Source organism: Cyphellophora europaea (genome assembly GCF_000365145.1).
Source record: "Cyphellophora europaea CBS 101466 unplaced genomic scaffold supercont1.4, whole genome shotgun sequence".
NCBI classification, from domain to species: Eukaryota; Fungi; Ascomycota; class Eurotiomycetes; order Chaetothyriales; family Cyphellophoraceae; genus Cyphellophora; species Cyphellophora europaea.
In genome coordinates, this window is record NW_008481810.1 from 1686510 (window position 1) to 1706881 (window position 20372).

General features: G+C 55.0%; 6 protein-coding genes across 6 annotated transcripts; 3 read left to right on the forward strand and 3 right to left on the reverse strand.

Moving 5' to 3' along the window:
* Positions 1-121: 121 nt before the first annotated feature.
* On the reverse strand, positions 122-2524 carry HMPREF1541_04869 (uncharacterized protein; the record flags this gene model as incomplete). Its single annotated transcript, XM_008719213.1, has 1 exon — positions 122-2524. The coding sequence occupies one exon, from the start codon at positions 2522-2524 to the stop codon at positions 122-124; it is 2403 nt and encodes an 800-aa protein (XP_008717435.1).
* A 521-nt stretch (positions 2525-3045) lies between these two features.
* On the forward strand, positions 3046-4532 carry HMPREF1541_04870 (uncharacterized protein; the record flags this gene model as incomplete). The annotated part of the gene is made up of 2 exons (XM_008719214.1): positions 3046-3156; positions 3204-4532. 2 exons carry the CDS (start codon positions 3046-3048, stop codon positions 4530-4532), a joined length of 1440 nt encoding a protein of 479 aa, XP_008717436.1.
* A 1330-nt stretch (positions 4533-5862) lies between these two features.
* HMPREF1541_04871 (uncharacterized protein) lies at positions 5863-8946 on the reverse strand (the record flags this gene model as incomplete). Its single annotated transcript, XM_008719215.1, has 1 exon — positions 5863-8946. One exon carries the CDS (start codon positions 8944-8946, stop codon positions 5863-5865), a length of 3084 nt encoding a protein of 1027 aa, XP_008717437.1.
* Positions 8947-9637: 691 nt separating this feature from the next.
* HMPREF1541_04872 (uncharacterized protein) lies at positions 9638-10846 on the forward strand (the record flags this gene model as incomplete). The annotated part of the gene is made up of 1 exon (XM_008719216.1): positions 9638-10846. One exon carries the CDS (start codon positions 9638-9640, stop codon positions 10844-10846), a length of 1209 nt encoding a protein of 402 aa, XP_008717438.1.
* Positions 10847-14399: 3553 nt separating this feature from the next.
* On the forward strand, positions 14400-15905 carry HMPREF1541_04873 (uncharacterized protein; the record flags this gene model as incomplete). Its single annotated transcript, XM_008719217.1, has 1 exon — positions 14400-15905. One exon carries the CDS (start codon positions 14400-14402, stop codon positions 15903-15905), a length of 1506 nt encoding a protein of 501 aa, XP_008717439.1.
* Positions 15906-16303: 398 nt separating this feature from the next.
* On the reverse strand, positions 16304-17014 carry HMPREF1541_04874 (uncharacterized protein; the record flags this gene model as incomplete). The annotated part of the gene is made up of 1 exon (XM_008719218.1): positions 16304-17014. The coding sequence occupies one exon, from the start codon at positions 17012-17014 to the stop codon at positions 16304-16306; it is 711 nt and encodes a 236-aa protein (XP_008717440.1).
* Between the last annotated feature and the right edge of the window lie 3358 nt (positions 17015-20372).

Genomic DNA, 20372 nt, shown 5'->3' on the forward strand with positions numbered 1-20372 from the left:
GCCATGCTGGGGTATCACAAATCCTGATCATAACACATGAATGTAGCCATACACCCACACACACACACACAAACGACATTCCCGCCACCCTGCTCCTGCCTCGGGGATCCTGAATATCTGATCAGTACACGCCCGCAACCTCGTCCCTCAATCTGCCAATGCCCTGCGCCGTCCGCTCTCTCTCCAGCACCCCCCTCGCACTGCCAAAGCCGCCGAGGCCCGCCGCACTGACGCCCGCGCCCGTGCTTAATCCCATCCGCATCTGGGCAGTAGCATTGTGGCCATTTCCAGCCGTTGCCCAGACAGGCAGCAGCGACTTCTTCGCAGCGGGCCAGGCATCGACGTCGAAGAGTAGCCAGGCTTCGTCGACTGTCCAGGGGCCGGTTGTTTCCTCGCCCGGCTCCTCGGCTATGGGCTCGACATTCACGCCCCGCACATCCTTGATCGATACGGTCCGCGTGGTGGCGGCCGCGGAGTCTACCTGAACGGGTTCGGACAGCGTGCGGCGGATATTTGCGGGGACACGAGCCTTGCTGGGCGACGTGCGCCGGACGCTTGGACTGTCACGTTGAAGTAAGGCGGCGGTGGGCGGGAAGTCGGAGAGGAGCGCAGAGGGGCCACCGAATTCATCGTCCGATGACGATGCAGAGACGGTGGTCTCAAGGTCCTCCTGCAGAGCATCGTTAGCGGAGAGAGTCCGGCGGAAGGGGCGCGATCGCGATGGGGAGGGATAAAGTGCAAGTTCCGTGGGGGCTGGTGCTGGTGTTGGGCGCAATGTCGGCAACGGAGGCGGAGGCATGCGTTCTTGGATTGTCTTCCGTGAAGGTCCGTCGGTAAATGCGGGCGAGGACGACCGACTGCTGTATGGCGATGGCGAACGCTGGTGTTTGATGGGCGAGATGTTGATGGTGCTAAACCCCACCAGTGACGGAGACTGTGGCTTGGGACTCAGGTCGATGGGCTCATCGGCGGTATCCCCCGGGGGCTTGGTGCCTTCGAGCATGCGAACTTCGAACTCCTGACTTGATTCTATGCGCTGCTCTGCTGAAGGCGGCGGCATTGGCGCGTCGACATCCTGTGGGACAAACAAAGGGGAGGACGTCAGATCGATTATTTGATTGCCAGAGCCTCGCCTACTTCTTGATGCGATGTCCGCCTCATCGATTGAGGTCCTCCGCTGTATAGGTGAGTTCGGGTTTTCCACCCGCGTATTTCTATACCAAGTATTCACATCTGCTTGCGACTCCTCGAGCTGCCTATGTGTGTTGGTGGGGCCGGGAGGTCGCTGGGGCTGGATGCTGGATTCAAAGGACTCTCCTTCACCGGAATTCCCATCGTCAGGATTCTGACCGGATTCTGTGCGTGAGCTTAATCGTGGCGGCCGCGTGGATTCTGGCGGGGGGTGTCTACGTATTCCCGAATCTTGCACGGCCGAACCCGGCAGTAAGGCTCGCGACATCAGCTTACGTCGAGGCTTCTCCCTCGAAAACTGGAGCTGGGTCGTCCCCAGCCGAGCTGTATAAACGTTCAACGCTGGCAGAGAATGGTTGGACGCAGCCGAATGAGAGCGCGGCGCAGACAAACTGTGGAGTCGATCGCTCAGCAGCTTTTTGGGCTTCCCAGACCCTCCAGCCGGCTTCTGCACAGCTGACATGGGCTTGGGGGATGAAAGACGCGTGTCTGGTCCTGCACCGGGACTGCGTAAGCGCTTCTTGGCTTCTTGCTGTACTTGCGGTGACCGCTGGAGAACAGGCTTGGGTCTGGTGGGCTGTACTGGCTCACCGTCCGATGATAGATCGCAAACCTCTTCCACACGTCCAACTAGGTTCTGGGTAGATTTGAGTGGTTGCAACTGGCGCGACGGCTTCGGCGAGACCAGCCTTCGTTGTTGTTCTGGGACAGAAGCCTTCGGCGAACGTGGCTTCGCCAGCTCACTCTGTGGAACATTCTCCTTTCCCAGGGCAGTTTTTTGACGCTTCGCGGGCGGCTCTGCCGAGTGGACAGCCTGTTCGACCTGACGCCTGTCGTATGGCGACTGATAGGGCGTACGGACGCGCCCGACAGAGCATTGACTGGCACCGAGGACGTCTTTTATTGATTTGAGCTTGTTCTGAGAGGCAGCAATTCTAGGTATACCCGGAGGACGCTGAACTGCTGGTCTCTGTGGACTCGGGCGTTGATGCACAACCTGATTCAAATCGGTCTCGGTCTGGCCAATAGGCTCACCAACCTCAACCATGACATGGCTGTCCAGCAACAACTCTGTGCCTTCGCCCACCTCGCCGTCTTGTCGATAGTGAGCGTCACCGATGTAGAATTTGTTGTCATCGTAGACCATGACGCGTTTGTTGAACGTGTGGTAGCGGAGGGAGCCATCGTGCCACTTTTTTGCTTTCTTGCGGACATCGCGCGTGTAGAGACAGCGAAACTCCAGAACTGGGGCGGTGGCCTGGGAGAGGGGGCCGGGAAGATTTGAGGGCGTAACTTGCGCGCCTCGCGTGCCTTGCGCAGTCGCGGGGGCCATGACTGCGGACATTGATGGCTGCGGCGGCGGCGTGGGCTCGCGTCAGCATGGTTTCCTCACGGCGACATCAAGACGCCTGAGACATGTGAATCAGTTGACAGCAGATCAGTCCGGGGTAAATAAAAGGGCACCGTTGATCGGCAGAAATGCGGCCGGATATGCCAAAGTTTGAAACCTGCACCCAACGCGCGTCAACGAAGGCGATGAATCCAGAACAACGTCCACCACTCAACAGGCCACGACTGCTGTTCCTTACCCTCATCTCCATTACTTCCTACACACCTTGCCCTCCCTATCCATGCTGCTCATCTCTTGTTCTTGCTTAATGCTGCAGCGTCTGCTTTGGGCTTGGGTCCCTTCCATTCAAGCCCTTTATTCCGTTCTTGTCGCTCCTTAGCTGCCCCCCCTACGCGATCCACTTCAGCGGCCCCCCGTCGTTCAAGCTATACCCTGACCCATTAGAAGTCAACGTACCACACTAGACTAAGCCTAATAATATTGTCTCCAGCAGTCTGGTCACCATGCAGAGCGTCCAGCGGCAGTTTGGCAAGTACATGAAGAGAAGTGCAGACGAGAAGACCATCTCGGTGCTGCTCAAGGACTTTGAGGAAGCAGATCACTTGCTCACGAGGGTGCGCCTCTTAACCATGTAGCACAACCGCCATCTAACACCTGTCAGATTATTGACTCTTCCAAGGCATGGAAAGAGGCCTGGATTGCTATCCTCACTCACCAAACACGCATCTTCACCGAACTCGAGTCCTTGTACCAGCCAATACTTGGTGCTGGCGCCGATTATCATGGCCATACCGCAGTTGAGACGGACCCGGAGACCCTAGCCCGCACCTCGAGGTACATGTCCGAGAGCGAGGAATTGAAACGAGATCTATCGGAAGACGTGGGCCAGGTCGACACCCGCATGATACATGTCGCCCAATCCGCCAGAGAGAGCCTGCGTTTCTTAAGGAAGACGATCAAAAAGCGAGAAGATCGGAAACTCGATTTCGAGCGATACCAGGGTCGCGTCGACAACACCAAAAGCAAAACAAAGCTCTCCGATCGAGACAGGGCAACCCTGACCAAGGCGGAAACAGAGTTACTCCAAGCCACCGATGCCTACAACAATGCCGACGAGCACTTACGACAAGTACTTCCTCCTGTACTAGCCGCCGTTTTCTCCCTCCTACCACACATCCTTGCGGCTCAGATCGAGATTCAGAACAGCCTCCTTGGTCACTACTACACCTCTGTGCATACCTATTGCTCGCAAGAAGGCTTTCCCAACCCTGCACCTCCCATGGACGAAGTCATCCGCTCATGGTCTGACGCTTTTCTTCCTGTGCAGAAGGAAGTCGAGTCGCTCTGTCTTATCGCCTCTGGCAAAGCCGTCCGCCTCCCAATGTCCCAAAGCGAAAGGCCTAATGGCTACCCGACTAACGGCCAACGGCGGCCCTCTGCACACTCCACCCTCTCGAACCGGGGTCATTCGCCTTCACCAGCTCGCAAACTTCCTCCGTCGCCTGAATACGAAACCAAATCAAAAGTGTCGCCGACACCCTCGCCCTCTGCCAATTTCCTTCTCTCACCAACCGAGCAAACCCCTCTCAGTGCCTCGCCCGCCAGTTCTTCCGTCTATCAGACCCCCGGCGTCGCAAGCTTCTCACCGGCAGGTCCCAATACCGATTACTTTAGTCGAGATCGACAGCCCTCATCTGCCACACAAACCCTCGCAACTCCATCATCCATGTCGTCTCTGGCTTCAGCCACCTCTACCTTGGCGATTGGCAAAAAGAAGCCCCCTCCCCCACCTCCACCACCACGGCAGAACTCACAGAATTGGGTGTTCGTGACAGCATTGTACGATTTTGGTGGGCAAGGAGAAGGCGATCTAGTGTTCCGCGAAGGAGACCGAATAAGGGTCATCAAGCAAACAGAGAGCAAGGACGATTGGTGGCAAGGCGAGTTGCGGGGGGTAAAGGGGGCATTTCCAGCCAATTACTGTGAGTAGTGCTGAGGATTCTCAGTGATATTCGGAACGAGTTCTGCAGTTGGTGCCAAAAGGTTACTGGATATATGGACGATGGCCGGAGCTGACTGAGCGAGGGTAGCGACGACGAGTTCGCAAATTTACTTGTGACGGTCTCCTCATGGGACGACCTATTTCATTCGGACGACGACCCGAATTGGCTTCAATCAACAAGAGCCAATCGATGTTCGTCTACTGCAAAAGGGTCGATCAGACCGGCCAAGGTCCAAGCAGAAGGTGGACACGCCAAATGAGGATCAAGCAAAGTATTACGACTTGCAATCCATGGTTTGCACCATGGACACGATACGCATAATTATGGTAGATGCAACGGCAGGCATAGCCGAGCAGGTCAAGCAGACACGCCACAATGGTCGGGCTGGAAACAGGCCGCATCGAATCTGCATACATGGACCGCGCTTACGGCTCTCGATGTGCAACAATGACGAAAAAGAGACCCAGTCGTGAGGACGGGACACCAGCAAAGCCGGGCGTTTTGGCGGGTCCTGGGTCTCTGTGTGTGGGGAACTCGAACGCACCCCCTTTATTTGGTGCGTGTATGGCATGTGATATATGGCATCGCGTAGCGATTTCCTCCAGCGATATATCATATACTTGGCGGGTGATACAGTGAGAGTGAGTGACTGCCTCTGATAGGTCGCGCGCGCGCGTGGCGAGCACAGGGAACTAGCGAGAGAAAGGGAAACGAAAATTTGAGTTGAAAGACTCAAAAGAGAACCATCAAAGCGAAAGCGGTTGCAAGACACCGAGTGCCCGCTGCCCTTCATTTCTAGACCTATCTCCGTTCCTTCATGCTGGTAACAGTCGGGGTTCATGCCAAAATAGCGTATTGCGAGATTCGTGCTGGGCATTGGTAGACAGATGTTGTTCAACATTGATGATTAGCTGGCAGGCAACAGGCGTGCTGTCCTCAGACATTGACTGGAAGAGAGGGGCAAGACCTTGTGACGCGACCGGGACAGACGTGCGGCAAAGAATTGGCGCTCTACTTAGGCATTCGGCTGATTGATACGAGATCGTGTGGACGTAAACTCGACAAGGCTTGAATATAAATGTGGTCGCCTCGTTTGCCTTGCGGTGGATACGTCGGAGACGCTGTAACACTAACCCTCGTTTCAGCTCTCGCTCCACATAAATTGCCCTGTTGATACATACGCCTGTACCACTCTTGCTACACGTGCGATATTATGGATAACAGGCCCGTGCTCTCCTATTGTTATACCCGTGCGTGCAGTGGTGAACCCATTCAGACCCAAGTAGCCAATACACAGCATTATTGATATACCACATATCAAACAAATGCCGGACTTAGCTCCCTATTCCGCTCCTCGTCTGATCCGTTCATCCGTCTCTTCTTGAGGAAGTCGCTTACCATCCGCTTGCTACTCCACAAACCAGCAAAACCTCCCTTCCCGCTGTCACCACTCGGCAACTTCTGTTTGAGCTCAATATCAGGAAGAGCGGTATCCAATTCACCGTCAAACGGGTTCGCCCCAAGCCCACCATATCCCCCAGGCCCGCGCTGGGAAGGGCGAGGCGCAACACTCAACCTACCAGAAGCCATATCATCCGCGGCAGTCTTGCCAAGATACATGCTGTCGAACGGGCGGTTTGGCTCCGGCACATCCATGTTGAAAGGTCGGCTGAGTCTGGCCGAGAGTGATTGTTTGACTCTGTCTGTAGGGCTCTCGTCGTTCTCTAGCGCTCTCAGACGACCGGGCGTGCTAGACTTCTTGATTGTGGGGTAGTCGTCGTCTTTGGAGCTGAACACCGACTCACTGGCTCGTTTGCGAAGCCTGCCATTGCCGCTGCGCATTTGAAGTCCAAGTCGTCCAGGCGTACTCATGGGCGGAGACTCGCTTCTTGGGGACGGTCTATTCTCCTTCCTTACGTCCTCGTGCTTGCTGCGTAGAATTTGACTTTTGCGTTCCTTCAGCATTCGAGCAATATTGCCAGGACTGATCTTCCGAAGTGTTCCGCTCGACTTCTGCGTGTCATCGTTCTTGTCAGAGTCTGCTTTGAGATCGATAGCACTTGCTTGTTTCAGAAGTCCGCTGTGGCTCTTTGTCAAGCTTGAATTCCGCTTCGGCACCGGCGTAACGTGGCTCGAAACTTGTTTCAGATCAAGAAGAGGAAAGTTTTTGACAGTACTAGCCCGAGAAGTTGGTCGTCCAAAGCCGCCACCGCCAACACCGACGTCCTCTGGGTCGATCTGGGCATGTTCGCGGTAGTGGCTGGCAGTCTTAGAATCAAACCGGGTAAGTGTGTCGACCTGACCCTGAATCCAGCCTTTCCATTCACGCTCGCTGCTATTGGCAGTGGATGGCTTGGCCTCATTCTCTACTTGAAGTCGTGGTTGATATCTGTTCGGAATTATCGTAGCCATTCCGATGTCGTCGTCAACCTCTTGAAGAGGGCAGTCCAGCTCGTCAGAGCCGACGTTAGCTGGCACATAACTTTCGTTTGGACCTCCATTTGTGGTGCGAGAGTAGATACTCTCACTGCTTAGGCAGATGTGACTTCGTTGCAGCGCATCACTTTTGTGTTTGTGGGCAAGTATGGTATTCGACGTCGGACTACCTCCACTGGATCGTAGTAAGTCTTCGGATTTTCTCTCATTGAGAAGTTTGCGAAATGAACTTGGCGTCGCTCGTTTACGCTGCTCGGAAAAGGGAAAGAAGCTCTGCTGCTTTGCCTGTGAGACTAATTCTTCTCTCCGGCGCTCAACGTTAGCCTGGTGCTGTGCAGGGTCTACACTCGCGCCAGTGACGGGATTAATGCAGTTTCCCTCTCCACCATCGCTCATCGAAGATGCTTGAGTGGTCATCGACACAGCTCTGATTGTAGATTTTCCGGCGTCAAGAGCTTTGTTGTCGTGATTGAGTTCTTGATTGTTATGAATTTCTTCAAGAGCGGTCCGAGTGTGCTCGATCTCGGCCTCCTCCCCGCCGATACGTCTCATCAAGGCCGAGTAGATTCGCTGACTGTCCACGGGAGGCATAGGCTGTCCATTTTCATCCTCATTCGGAAGTGGGTCTTGAAAAACGCCGATGCCACCAATATGGCGTCCTGCCGACGAAGAGGGCTGATGTGGTCCGCCATCTTCCTTGATGATTGACAGCCGGTTGCGCTCGAGGCCACCAGCACGAAGTGCACTGGAGGTGGTCGATGAATTGGTCCAGCTTGTAACACGGGAGCGAGAGGTTGCCGAGTGTAAACTCTCCCGGCTCGTCGATGGGTTGAATGTTGGCGAGAGACGATCAAGCTCTTCCTCCATATCGGCACTAGGCTGAGATGGGACGTAGAAACTCTGGCGACGTTCATCGTCTTCGTCAACGTGATAATCGTCGAAACTTGTGGAATGGTCTGGCTCTTCAAGTTCCGTGCTGAAATGACGGCGGGTTGCTTCAAGCTGCTGAGGTGGCAATGTTGCCTTGTTGGAAACAGACTTGCCAAAGGCTTTCATAAATCGGTGCCTCACCGTCGCCGAGAAGGAACGCTTGGCGGACACAGGTAGCATGTTGCCAACAACCGCCGGGTCTGAGCTGGTGGTGTTCACGGCGTCCGTGAAGGCTTGAGAACGTACGCTCTTTCGAAAAGCCTTATTTGGACGTCGGATTTTCTGAAGGATGAATGATGGCTTTCTCTCAGCCTGTGGCGGCCCAGGAGCATCGAGGAACTGGTTGCGAGCTAAGGAGACTGCTTCATCGTGGTAGCCTGTGCTCGTCTCGGCCCTTCTGTCAATGGGAACTCGGCTTGCAGGACGGAGGAGATTGAATGACTTCCTGATTCGAAGACCCAGAGTCGGCTCAGATGCGCCGTCAATGTTGATGTTCGCGTTGCTGACTGCATGGCGCAATGTTGGAGCCTGACTGAGTGGCGTATGAGGGCTGCGGGGAGTAAACGAACGACGTCGAGGCGTTAGGAGTGATTTAGAGCGTCGAATTTTTCGATAAGACGACGGCTCTGCACCAAAGGTCTCGCTCACAGGCCCGAACTCCGATGGCTCGATCTCAGCGTAGGCATGTATCTTTCTTGGCTCGTTAGGCACTTGTAATGCGGCACTTAGGCGAGGGGCTCCGCCCTGAAGGACCGATCTCTGATTCCGCAGCTGTGTAGCAGGGGAGAACTGCACGTGATGTTGGACAGTGGCCTTACTTCGACCGCTTGCGTTGCTGTGAGCACGGTAGAGGTCGGTCGAGGAATGAGACTGGGATCGATCCATGGCTCGATGAGCGGCAATGAGGGCATGAACGCGGGATGCCTCAGGGTTTTGTGGCTCGGATGTGATGGGATGCTTGCGTCGCTCTTTCACAGACGCAGCTGATTTGGATCGATGCAGTCTGCTGGAAGTGATCTCAAGTTGGGATGGCATATTGTCAGTATCCAAAATGCAGCCCTACCTATGGCTCCAGGCCACGAGATAAGGAAGTATGAGGCCCTCGTTAGTTGGATCACGGGTCTGGCCCGTTGAGATGTCAATCCAACGAGAGTTGTACTTGCCTGATAACATCGTGCTTGCCAGTCAGAACGAAGCAGCTAAGATTCGAGAGGAATAAATGGCAGGTTGGGTGAGGGTAAGAGCGACGGACGCAACGGTATATCCTTCAATACGCTTCTCGAAGTCTCGGGTCACGGCATTGGAGCTATAGTCGGCTGGCTGTTGCAGGATTTGGAGACGTCTCCTCGCTGCCACTGTACCTATCGACTCGCTTTCGTCGCAAGCTCTTCATTTCCAATAGTCAACTTTCTGGACTATCATCTCAAACGACCCTTCGCCAGGGCCTGGTTGAGTATGATAGACCGACTATAATTTGGCTCGGTCGGATGATGATGATGAAATGAATGAAATGCTCACACATCATGATTCCAAGAGCCCAATTGAATCTGGCAAGGATGAAAGGTATCCCTGAATAGGAACTTGTGCGTTTTCTACAACTGCACATCCGCCAGATTGCGATGACGTCAACGGATATTTGCTCAAGATCAACACTACTTTGGTTTGCTCGCTGGCCCAAGAACATCTCCAAAGGACAGGTGCAGTTGGATCACAATTAGTATATGTCATGGCTACACTTGACGCATGTATTGTCACCTTCAACTGTGCACGCAATCAGATCAGACCGGATGTCTTCGCTCCACACCTCCTCTCGGTCACCTCAAGTACACCGGACCTACTCGTCCTCTGCCTACAAGAAATTGCTCCTCTTGCTTATGCTTTTCTCGGTGGCTCATTCTTGACCCCCTACTACAATGCGTTCGCCACGGCCGTCAATATTACAGACGCAGGCTATGTCAACGTTATTTCGCGGAATGTTGGTCTGACATCCATTATGATTTTTGCCAAGGTCGACGTTGCATCAAACATCACTTGGATGGACACTGGAAGCACCGGGGTCGGCGTTCAGGAGACAGGGCATAAGGGCGCGGTCGGCGTACGAATAGGCTACGGGGAGACGGTACTCACTTTTGTTTCGGCCCATCTCGCCCCAGCGGAAGATGCCACGCAGCGAAGAAACCAAGACTTCAAGGCCGTTGCCGAGAGACTCGTATTCGTTGCTGAACAAAAACACTCGGTCCGCGATGAAAGGGACGAGGATACACCGCTGCTGCAAAGCCCCGCCCGTGGTACAGGGGCCAAAGGCATTTATGACCCAACGACGCATCTTTTTGTTGCCGGTGATCTCAACTATCGCACCTCATCGCGCCCGCCAACACCCGAGGATGCTTTGTCGTTTCCACAGCCAACAGCGGACCCGAAAGACCCTTATCACTGGTCGCATCTCCTGAAACAGGACCAACTTCACAAAGAAGTCGAAGCAGGCAGGACCCTTCATGGTCTACACGAATCGCCCATAGAGTTTCCGCCTACCTACAAGTACCGCAACAAGGAGGACGTCACCCAAGATGGGGAGCGACCATGGCAATGGGCTACTCATCGATGGCCGAGCTGGTGCGATCGCATCTTTTACTCGCCAACCAACCTCAAACCTCACACATACCAGGCTCTGCCGCTGTTTGACACGTCAGACCACCGTCCGGTAGCTTTGTCTGTGTCGATCCCACTCCAGAGTGTTTCCAGTTCATCGTGGCAAGAGGCGCCGTTCAAGATTGACCCAGAATGGAAAGCCAAGCGGAGTGCGGCGAGAAGGAAAGAACTCGCCGTTGGCATTGTGGCATACTTGACGTGGACGACGGAAGGTCAATGTGTGCTGCTGGCGACCGCAATTGCTGCGTGTGGCCTAGGATACATCCTTCGATCCATAACGGCGTGAACATGTGCAAGCAGAGGTCGGTCAAAGCAGGTTCGGCCGATATCACCTCTGTATTGTAGCACAGTCAGATTGCCGAGCGCGGCGCGTGTGGTGCTATCTACATGGATGGTCTGTCGGAACGATGATCAGGCGAGCACAGCCGGATCATTCACTATTTTGCGATCGCGGCATCAACGCTACGACCATGCTCAGGGGAGCCGGGGTCGAAAGGGAAGACAAGCAACAATGCCGGCGTTGTAGTTGGGTATCAGGCCACGATCGGGAACACCCCTGTCTAGTAAGCTTGTCTTGAAACATGGCAGCGAAGAATCAGCTATGATTGCGCAATGTGATGAGCGCACTCCAACTCTTAGAAATCGTCGCAAGACTCTCCTCGCTCGTTTGTCGTTATGGATGAAGGAGCTGGCCACACGCTCTGACCACTGTTACGCCGTCATCGAGAGGTAATAAGAGCGTCTTGATGACAATGCTGTTGGAAGCGCCCAATGACAGCAAATGTTCTAGCTGCATTCCAGACCTGCCAAGATGAATACTCCTTAATCACAGTCATCAGAGCTAGTCTCGTTTCTAACTGGACTGCACAATTTATCACCCACAAGTCGGAGTGATGGGCATCGTTTCAGCAGCCGAAACGATTGACGGACGCCACACCGTGGATCAAACCAGGGTTATGGAGAGGCCGGTCTCGATGTTTGAACAGCATGTGGAAGCGGTGCAGTGCCGCACCTCGACGAACGACACGACAGACACTCTCACGCAAACCATAGGCGGCCTCTGGGCACGACGCGTAGCTCATGTGCGCCTGGGATCAGTCGGATGTGAAGGCATCGTGCTGGTTGGGAAAGTCCCGTGCCGGGAGAGTTTGCCTGACCGGCTTTAGCCTTGACGTTGCGGGTGGGCCGGGAGCCTAGAGAACTTTTTCCCTGGGGGGCCGGGGGTTTGCACCGCCTGGCAGGCAGAGTCAGCGAGCGCGAGCAGGATCCTGGCTGACCCGCACCAGCGACCCTGCACGATTGTTTGTCCTATTGCTAAACATAACAGCGTTGCTGCCTCACCTGTCGTTCATTTATACTTCCAAGTCCGCTTCTCATCCTCCTTTGCGTCTCAGCCTCTTGCCCTTCAGCACTCCAGACCCCTTATATACTAGTACCAACTCGACCATCCACTTCACGACTACCACTGGACTATTCAACATACAACGTGTCTAGCAAGTACATCTGGGCTGATAACATTTACGATCTTCCAACGATCTACACTACTCCACCGGTCAATCGACATGTTCTCCTGCTCCAACCAGCCGCGTGGCTGCCGTGGGCGCTGCGACATTGCAGGGGGCAAATGTGGTGAATGCCGAGTATGTTCACTGCCATCTTCTCCTGAGCCGCTGACATTGACCCTTCTATCTAGATGTACAACTTCCGCAAACCAGCATCGTACAAATCAGTCTTCTCTCAGCCTCAAAATTATCGGAGACCCTTTGGCACGTCACTGGACCACGAACGTGATGCCACTGATGTCATTGTGCTGAGACGGGGCGCCATGGACGAGAGATGAGAATGGATGAGACTTGCATGCAGGGTGCGTCTACGGCCTGCCTTGGCTTAGGCTGCCCGACATGCCCAGTTTCTCACTCTTGGGCTCCGCCCTGACCATCCTCTGGGGGTAATAGATGCTACATCATTGCGTCAAAAGTCTGATGCAGCCACGCTCAGCGAACCCGGAACATTACGCCAAGTCAGCAGACAATCACCAGCCAATGGCTACGAGTGTCGGCACTTACACAGCAACATCCAAGCGGTTTCATGCGTAAACATCGAAAGCGACACTTCGGGAAACAATCTCGCCGCAAAGGAGTTTGGCCTGTGTTTAGCCATGCTATCCAAGTCGACAAAGCACCCCACCCCTCACACGGCCTTTTTACGGAATCTCCATCTTTCCTATCTTCAGAACTTTCCGGAGATCGAGCAGCAAACGGGGCGATGAACGGAAAGGCTCTTGGCTGCACCAGGGCGCATGCATCGGACATGAGGATGCCAGAGCAGGGGCTTTCACACCACTGATGCAATGCATCAAGGACGGAATGGTGAGATGGAATACGAGTATTGAGGAGGAAGATGGCTGCGTGGGTTCTGCACCATCGCATTGCATCGAACTTTTTCTTCGCTTCACCCAACACCTATTAGGGATGTGTTCATGATCAACGGGATCGATACAAGGAAGTCGCGTATCCAGCATATCGGACTATAGAGCATTGCAACCACAACTTTTACTGTATTACCAGTGTAACCCATTAATACACCACGATTCTTCGCAGCCATTTCGTTGATGCGCTTCAGATCGATGACAAGCTGCACGAAGCGAGTCACCCGTATTCGTTCCTGTTCCACAGGAGTCGACGGGTACTGCTGCCCTGCGTCTTAACCACCCACCCAACCAATGCACACGACCCTGACGCTGCAAAATGCCCAATTCGTCTCTCCAATGCCTCAACAAGCGCATTCACCGCTTGTCACTTGTCTCTCGTCTCCGTAGGTGTACATCCACCTTGACAACACATCCGGCCATCACCATGCACTACTACCATCGTCCTGCATGCTCATCATTGCGCCTGAATGAAATGGTACTGTAAGCGACACATTCGAACACTGTTCTAAAAGGGTGGAAACACCAAAAGAAAGCCCACTTGCCATACTTCCCAGGCGGGGCGCACCCTGCCTGTCCACAATGCACCAGCCCAAGGGGCCTCCGGGGTTATACTGCCCTATCGATGCTTTCCCTGCCGGCTGCCGGCGCCTGAAACTGCCCTCGCTGCTAGCCTTGGGGCCAAACAGCCCGAACAGGCCATCTTTAAGGACGCTTGAGCTGTTGTGTTTTAAATATAGTTGGGCAACTACGGTGTTGCTGTCGGCGCATTTTTTAGGCCGTACTTCGGGACGCGCCACTATGCGTGATACTTGTTCATCAACGTTGTGTGCCTTTCGACGAGGATACACACGACATTGCCTCCAGAGGTGAGTTACTGATTCTTGCTCGAGGGCTCGGGGCTTGCTGCTCCATGGACTTCAACGGTCCGGCCGACAGCGACAACTCGTCACTCACCTGGACGTGTCTACAGTTTGTGTTCCACTTTTCCAGTCACAGTTTGCCCGTGGCCCCAAGGGTCTGCCAGGCACCAGCCAATATGGGTTTTCCGCCAGAGACGGTAGGTGACTCATCTACCCCTACCGACAACGTTCACGCAATGCTACCGTGAGGCTTGAACGTAAGAGCGAGACCGAGTCGCGCGTATGCCCTATACCCTGCGGTCCTCTGCATAGGTTGTGCGTGTACGTTGAGGCTTTTAATCTCGAGCGAATTTCTACTCGACAAGCTGCACAGGATAAGCACTTAGCAAACGCGAACCCACACGCTCCACGCGTTGCCTTACGGAGTACGAGGGGCCTCGGCTTTTCGACGCCTTGCTCGCTGCACAGAGCTCAACACTCCACCGGGAGCACAATTGAGCGCATCTCTCGGCACGAAAAGAGTCCTCTTACAACATTCTCCCGCCAGCATGACCCGCGCCACCACCGCTCTGCGCGTCTTCGCAGACGAGATTGGCTTCCTGACCCTCCTCCACTCTCCACGCGACACCAAACTCCTCTTGCTGCAGCGGCTGGTCCGCTTTTTGGCCTTTGGCTCTGCAACTCTCGTCCTCGTTCTGTTCCTGCGCGCTCTCGACATTCCCGAGGCCCGCATTGGGCTGTTCATGACCCTCACCCTGCTCGGCGACGTCGTCATCAGTCTGGTACTCACCGTCTTCGCCGACGGAATTGGGCGGCGGGTAACGCTCGCCTTTGGCGCGTTATGCATGGTGGTGTCTGGCATCGCATTCGCGTTGAGCAGCAATTTCTGGGTGTTGTTGGTCGCGGCAGTATTTGGGGTCATCAGCCCGAGTGGGAATGAGATTGGACCGTTCAGGGCGATAGAAGAGAGTGTGATTGCGGGCTTGACTGCGAGAGAGGAGCGAACGGGCTTGCTGGTTTGGTATACCATTTTTGGGTACACGGGCGCTAGCCTTGGCGTGTTGGTGTGTGGATGGGCGGTGGCCGGGGTGCAGAGTCATGGCTGGGAGGTTTTGGAGAGCTATCGCCTCGTCTTCTGGGTGTACGCGATTCTAGGGGCGGCGAAGTTCTCCATGTGCTTGTTCTTGACGGAGCGGTGCGAAAGCAACAAGGAGAAGGCCGAGGTAACCTCGATACCCGCCAGCGGCGACGAAACCCAACCCCTACTGGCCAGTGCAGATGACGAGAGTACGCTACACTCGGAGAACAATGCCGCAAAACCAGCACCTCCCTCGAAAGAATCACCACTCCAGAAACTGCGTCCCAAAATCTCCGACGAATCCATCTGGATTCTCTGGAAGCTCTGCCTGCTCTTCTGCATGGACTCGATGGCTAGCAGCCTCGTCAGCTCCAGCTGGATGACCTATTTCTTCGCCCTCAAATTCCACCTGAGCCAAGGCACGCTGGGGACCCTGTTCTTCGTGTGCAACGTGCTCTCCACCATGTCCAACTTCGCCGCCACACCCTTGGCTCGCCGCATCGGCCTCATCAAGACCATGGTCTTCACGCACATCCCCGCCTCCATCGCCCTCGCCCTGACGCCGCTGCCCAGCAACGCCTTGGCCGCCATGGCTCTGCTTGCTTTGCGCTACAGCACCAACAGCATGGATCAAGCGCCCCGGCAGGCTTTCATCTCTGCCGCCGTGCTGCCCGAAGAGCGCACCGCCGTCATGGGCGTGCTGAACGTGGGCAAGACGCTGAGTCAGAGCGTCGGCCCGTCGATCACGGGCACGCTGGCGGAGAAGAAGCTGTTTTGGGTCGCGTTCGTTGTTGCTGGCGGGTTGAAGGTGACGTATGATGTGTTTATGCTGGTCATGTTCTTGGGGCACCGTACCGTGGAGGAGAGGGCGGAGCAGAGTTTGGTGGGCCAGGCGGAAGCTCCGCTTGAGACAGAGGCTGAGGCTGAGGGTGAGACGACCGGGCGCGCGGAGTCAGGAAGGGATCAGAATGCTTGAGGAGAGCGTGTAGCTAGCGAATGATCAGTGAGGCTTGCGAGCCGGGCGAGAGATGCCTTGGAAATATGAGCTCGAGCAGAACGTCGCGCCTGAGGTGGTTGAGCCTGAAGGCGCCCGTGAGTGGTTGTCAAACAGGCAGTGAAAGTCTCGGCATTTCCTGATCTATTCTAGCCAATATACCGTACTTGTTGCCTTGCCAGTGAATCTAGAACCCCTGTACTGGTCCGTCCCACGACAGACCTACGGCAGACGACTCTGTGCTGCCTTGCCAAGTCCTCACCCAGGTTCATCTTTCGTATCCAGACGCTGACGCGTAGACAAAGCTCGCACTGATGCCGCCTTTGCGCATGAAAAACGCAGGAACGAGCCGCAACCCAGCCACCCACAGCGACACTCACTCACCCACCCGCCTCGGCCTCGGCCTCGATAGCAGGCACCCTCCTAACCATGGTCAAAAACTCAAACTCATGCGTACAGCCCCACGTCCCCTTGGGCATCATCTCCACGGGTCCCACGCGCTCAAACCCGCCTCGCCGCCGCCAATACTCGCCGTTCTGCTCCTCGGCCAGCTGGATCCACAGCAACACTTCCTTACCCCCGTGCCGCTCCCGCTGCACCTTCTCCAGCAGCGCCTGTATCATCAGGCCCGCGAGTCCCTTGCCGCGCGCCCGCGGCGTGTCGACCGTGATGACGGCTTTGACTTCGTAGCTCTGCCCGGCGTCGGCGAGTTTGAGGTCTTGAGGCATGGAGCGTAGAGCGGCGTCGACGGCGCCGTTGGCTTGGGGGCGCCATTGCCGGAGGCTGGCGCTGCCGAGGATGGTGGGGCCTGAGTGGGCGATGGCGCAGAGGCCGGAGTCGGGGCCTAGCTCCGTGGGGAGTTCCGAGGGGGTGTGGAAGCGTGGTGTGCCGTTCCAGGCGGAGTGGCGCGCGAAGGCGGTGTTGATGGCGGAGACGAGGGAGTGGAGGAGTTTGGGGTTGCTGTCGAGGGAGGCGGAGGTGTGGATCGTTATTTGGATGTCGTTCGAGGAGGAGGAGGGGGAAGGGGAGGAGGTGGAGGTGGAGGTGGTGGTGATGGTAGATGCGGAAGCGGAGAGAGTCTGTGAGTTCATGGTCGGGAAGGGGTACTTAGGATGGATCTGAGGGTGAACACTTAGATAGAAAGGAGGAAGTTGTTAGATGCTGTGAATTGGCTTTGAGCAGCACGTATTCAGGCATATGTCGAAGGTCAACTTGATGGCTCGTAATATGTGTCGCCGCTCGATTTGCAAAAATGGTTGCAACATCGTTCTTAGTGCCGTATCATTGCGGTAGGTACCGTGTATATCCAGCGTGAGTTCCGCGAAAGTCGCGAGCGCTACTGCAGGACTCGGAGGCGAAGTTTCTTACAACCGAGCCACTCAAAGCTTCGGGGCCAATTGGCCGTCATGTGCCGTACAGAAGGGTTCCACTGCTAGAATTTTCTGTGGGATATACATTGTATTTTTGAAAAAGCTCTTCAACAATCGCAACAAGCAACCACAGCAAGCGATCTCATGCATCAGTGGTTTAGTGGTAAAATCCGTCGTTGCCATCGACGGGCCCCGTGTTCGGTAAGTCTATCTGATCACCTCCTGGGATGATCCGTACTAACAGATCAAAGATTCACGGCTGATGCAAACACTTTCCTTTTTGTCGTTTTGCTCTCTGTAAGCCACAAGAGCGATCCTGTCCTGGAGCGAGAACGTTCTATTTTTGCTTTGGAAGGCCACTGTGCGGCTTACAAAACGTGTGGTGGGCTAGTCATCGCCTAATGGCCCCGCAAAACTTGGCGATTCCGGGGGCCGCCAATTATGGGTGTTGGCATTGAAGCCTACACCCTAGCTACATCTGTATGCGTTATACACCATGCATTACACAGGTTCAATCCCACGATCCTCGAACAGACATCTCCCAACAGCTTCTTGTCCAATGAGACAGGTGTGCCGCTGCCGGGGATAGCAGGCGTCAATGCCAAGACTTTACTGCTTCCTCTAGGTATCCAATCTATACTGTATACAGATGCAAGTGCCGGAGCCAGGCTGAATCGAACCGGTTCGATTGATGCTCTCCAACTGATCTGAAGCGTGCTAGAATACCAAGAGGCTTGCCTGTGCGCTCCCTGCTATTGCTACCATGGCTTAGTAAGGAGTGATTCCTTTGCAATGAAACCAGCCCTATTCCGAAGCTCGAGCAATGTGGCTCTCCGATCGCCAGCGCAAGTCACCATCAAGAAGGTTTCCTTCCCACCCATATAAATCGAATCGCGCACAGACAACATCCAGCTGATCTCAAGCATCAGGAAACCTCATATCATGCTGCGGAGGACAGAGGCTCAACGGTTCATGGACGTGTCGGTTCCTACGATCATAGTCGAGCACGAAGTTTTGTGACTGCCGAGCGCGAGAAGCTGCAACTCACGTTGCCAGAAAGCTGCAAGAGCAACGCACCGGACAACGCGCTTGAGATAGCTTGTGAGCACGAATGCCAGGAAGGTTGCGCAATAGATATCCAACTGGAAACTGTTCTGCCGACAGACACCACTGGAGAGGATCACGGAGCTCTGCTTGCGACGACGTGCCGGGTAAGCAGCCGTAGCTAGAGGTCCTCCAATCTAGGTGCCATGCTAGGGGTTGTAGCCTTGGACTTGGTATGGTGAAGCTTAGTCTGAGCTGATTGGCTCGGAGGTGCCATTCCATGCCGCTGAGAGCGATCGATGCAACTGAGAAGCCAGATCCTATCACCCTGCGACCACTGTCAAGCAGTCGTGGGGTTTGTAGCCGGATAGCGGGCATAATCCATATCTACTGGATAAAGAAGCGAAGGGTGTAACGAACCGTAGCGGGGACGGGCATCACGAGCGAATGGTGATCGAGGGTTGCGTCACCGCGGGATACTCGGGGAATGACTTGCCAGAGAGAAGGGGGCAGCAGAAGATCGTGAAGTCATCGTGCGGTTGAGGGAGAAATGCTGACAAGCATGCTGTTGGTAAGTTTGAGGGGTCCCATATATGGCCAAGGAGAGCGACATGGAAATGCTGAGACGCAGTGATTTGCATATCGCGCCCAAGCTTGTATTCTAAACGAAAGTGAACTCACCACACGACAGCCTATCGAAGATGTCATCTCATTCTGAACTATTTGGGCTTAAAGGTCAGAAGGAGCCGGGGTTTCCGAAGGAAGTCACCGGAGCCAGGGAAGGAGCTGGAACACTTGGAGGTGCCAAACACCCAACCGGCGATGCTTCAAGCGGCGAAAACTACAATGTTGCTGACGAGAATAATCCCGGTCGAGCTGGAGAAGAGGGTACAGTTGGGGGCATGAAGCAGGGAACGGGGGACAACACGGTTCCCGGAGCTGGTAGTTCTCTGATGCCAAACCAAGGATCTGGCGAAGTCGCTCCCGAACAACACTCTACGGCGGACATTCTCAATCCCACCAAATAGATAGCTTTTCTCGCTGGCTATCCTGGCTTGGAGAATAAATGAACGAAAACTCCCGACCAGAGATGTGTGATATGTCCCATGTAATGCTTGTTACGAGCTACGCGAGAGCGGCGTGTGGTCGTACGCGCTGGCCAAGGATGTGACTTAACCAACAGCTGTCACACGTAGGCGGCGGCCAGCACGTCTTTAGGTCTTATAGGCCATCTCGCTGCATGATACTACCCAGCAACGAACACTGTCAATCCAAGAAGCAAGTTTGTTTGAAGTCTAGATGCTGGTGGGTGCTTGGGGTTGACAAGGCCGGGGGAGGACCTTCCGAGGTCGCGGCGGGCGGATGCAGGTCGATCGTCGGCGCCAACTTTGATTACACTTGCAACGCCATCAACACATCTCCCGGTAAATCACAATTCTACGCGTACAAATCCAATCTGATCTTGCAAATAATTGCACCATCGCTAGTTGAATATCTGGAGCTTGTCTGTGTTCCACTGATTCCGGCGACGCGGCCTCGAGCTTTACGGCGCCTCATACCACGGTAGTGCAAAGCAGCGCCCGGTTGCGCTGTTCTGTACCAGCACTACCAACGACTCGATAACTTGCAACTGCCCCCTCTCGTGTTGCCCATCACGGCGTTTCCAAGCCAGTCCGATCTCCCCGAACAAGACGACCAGATCTGCTTCGCGCCCCCTCAGTTCCCTCTATCAGAAGCATCCTCCTCGAGCCCTCCTTCACCGCGACCACCCCCCTTCTCTTCCCTCTACTTTCCTACCGACGCCGAACTTGATCGATTCAAAACAGTTGTCTCTGAGGCACCAGCTGGGTCCTTTCTCGCCACAGCTCCGGCACCCTCCTTCGCGGAGGCTCTTGCCGAAGACGAGGCTGACCAGACCGCCAAAGACAAGGACAAGGACGCCAGGGGCGAGTCTTCTGGCAAAGGCGTCGACGACGGCGAACCTCCTCCTCCCTACACCGAAGGAACAAGCCCGCTTGACTCATTCACCTACATC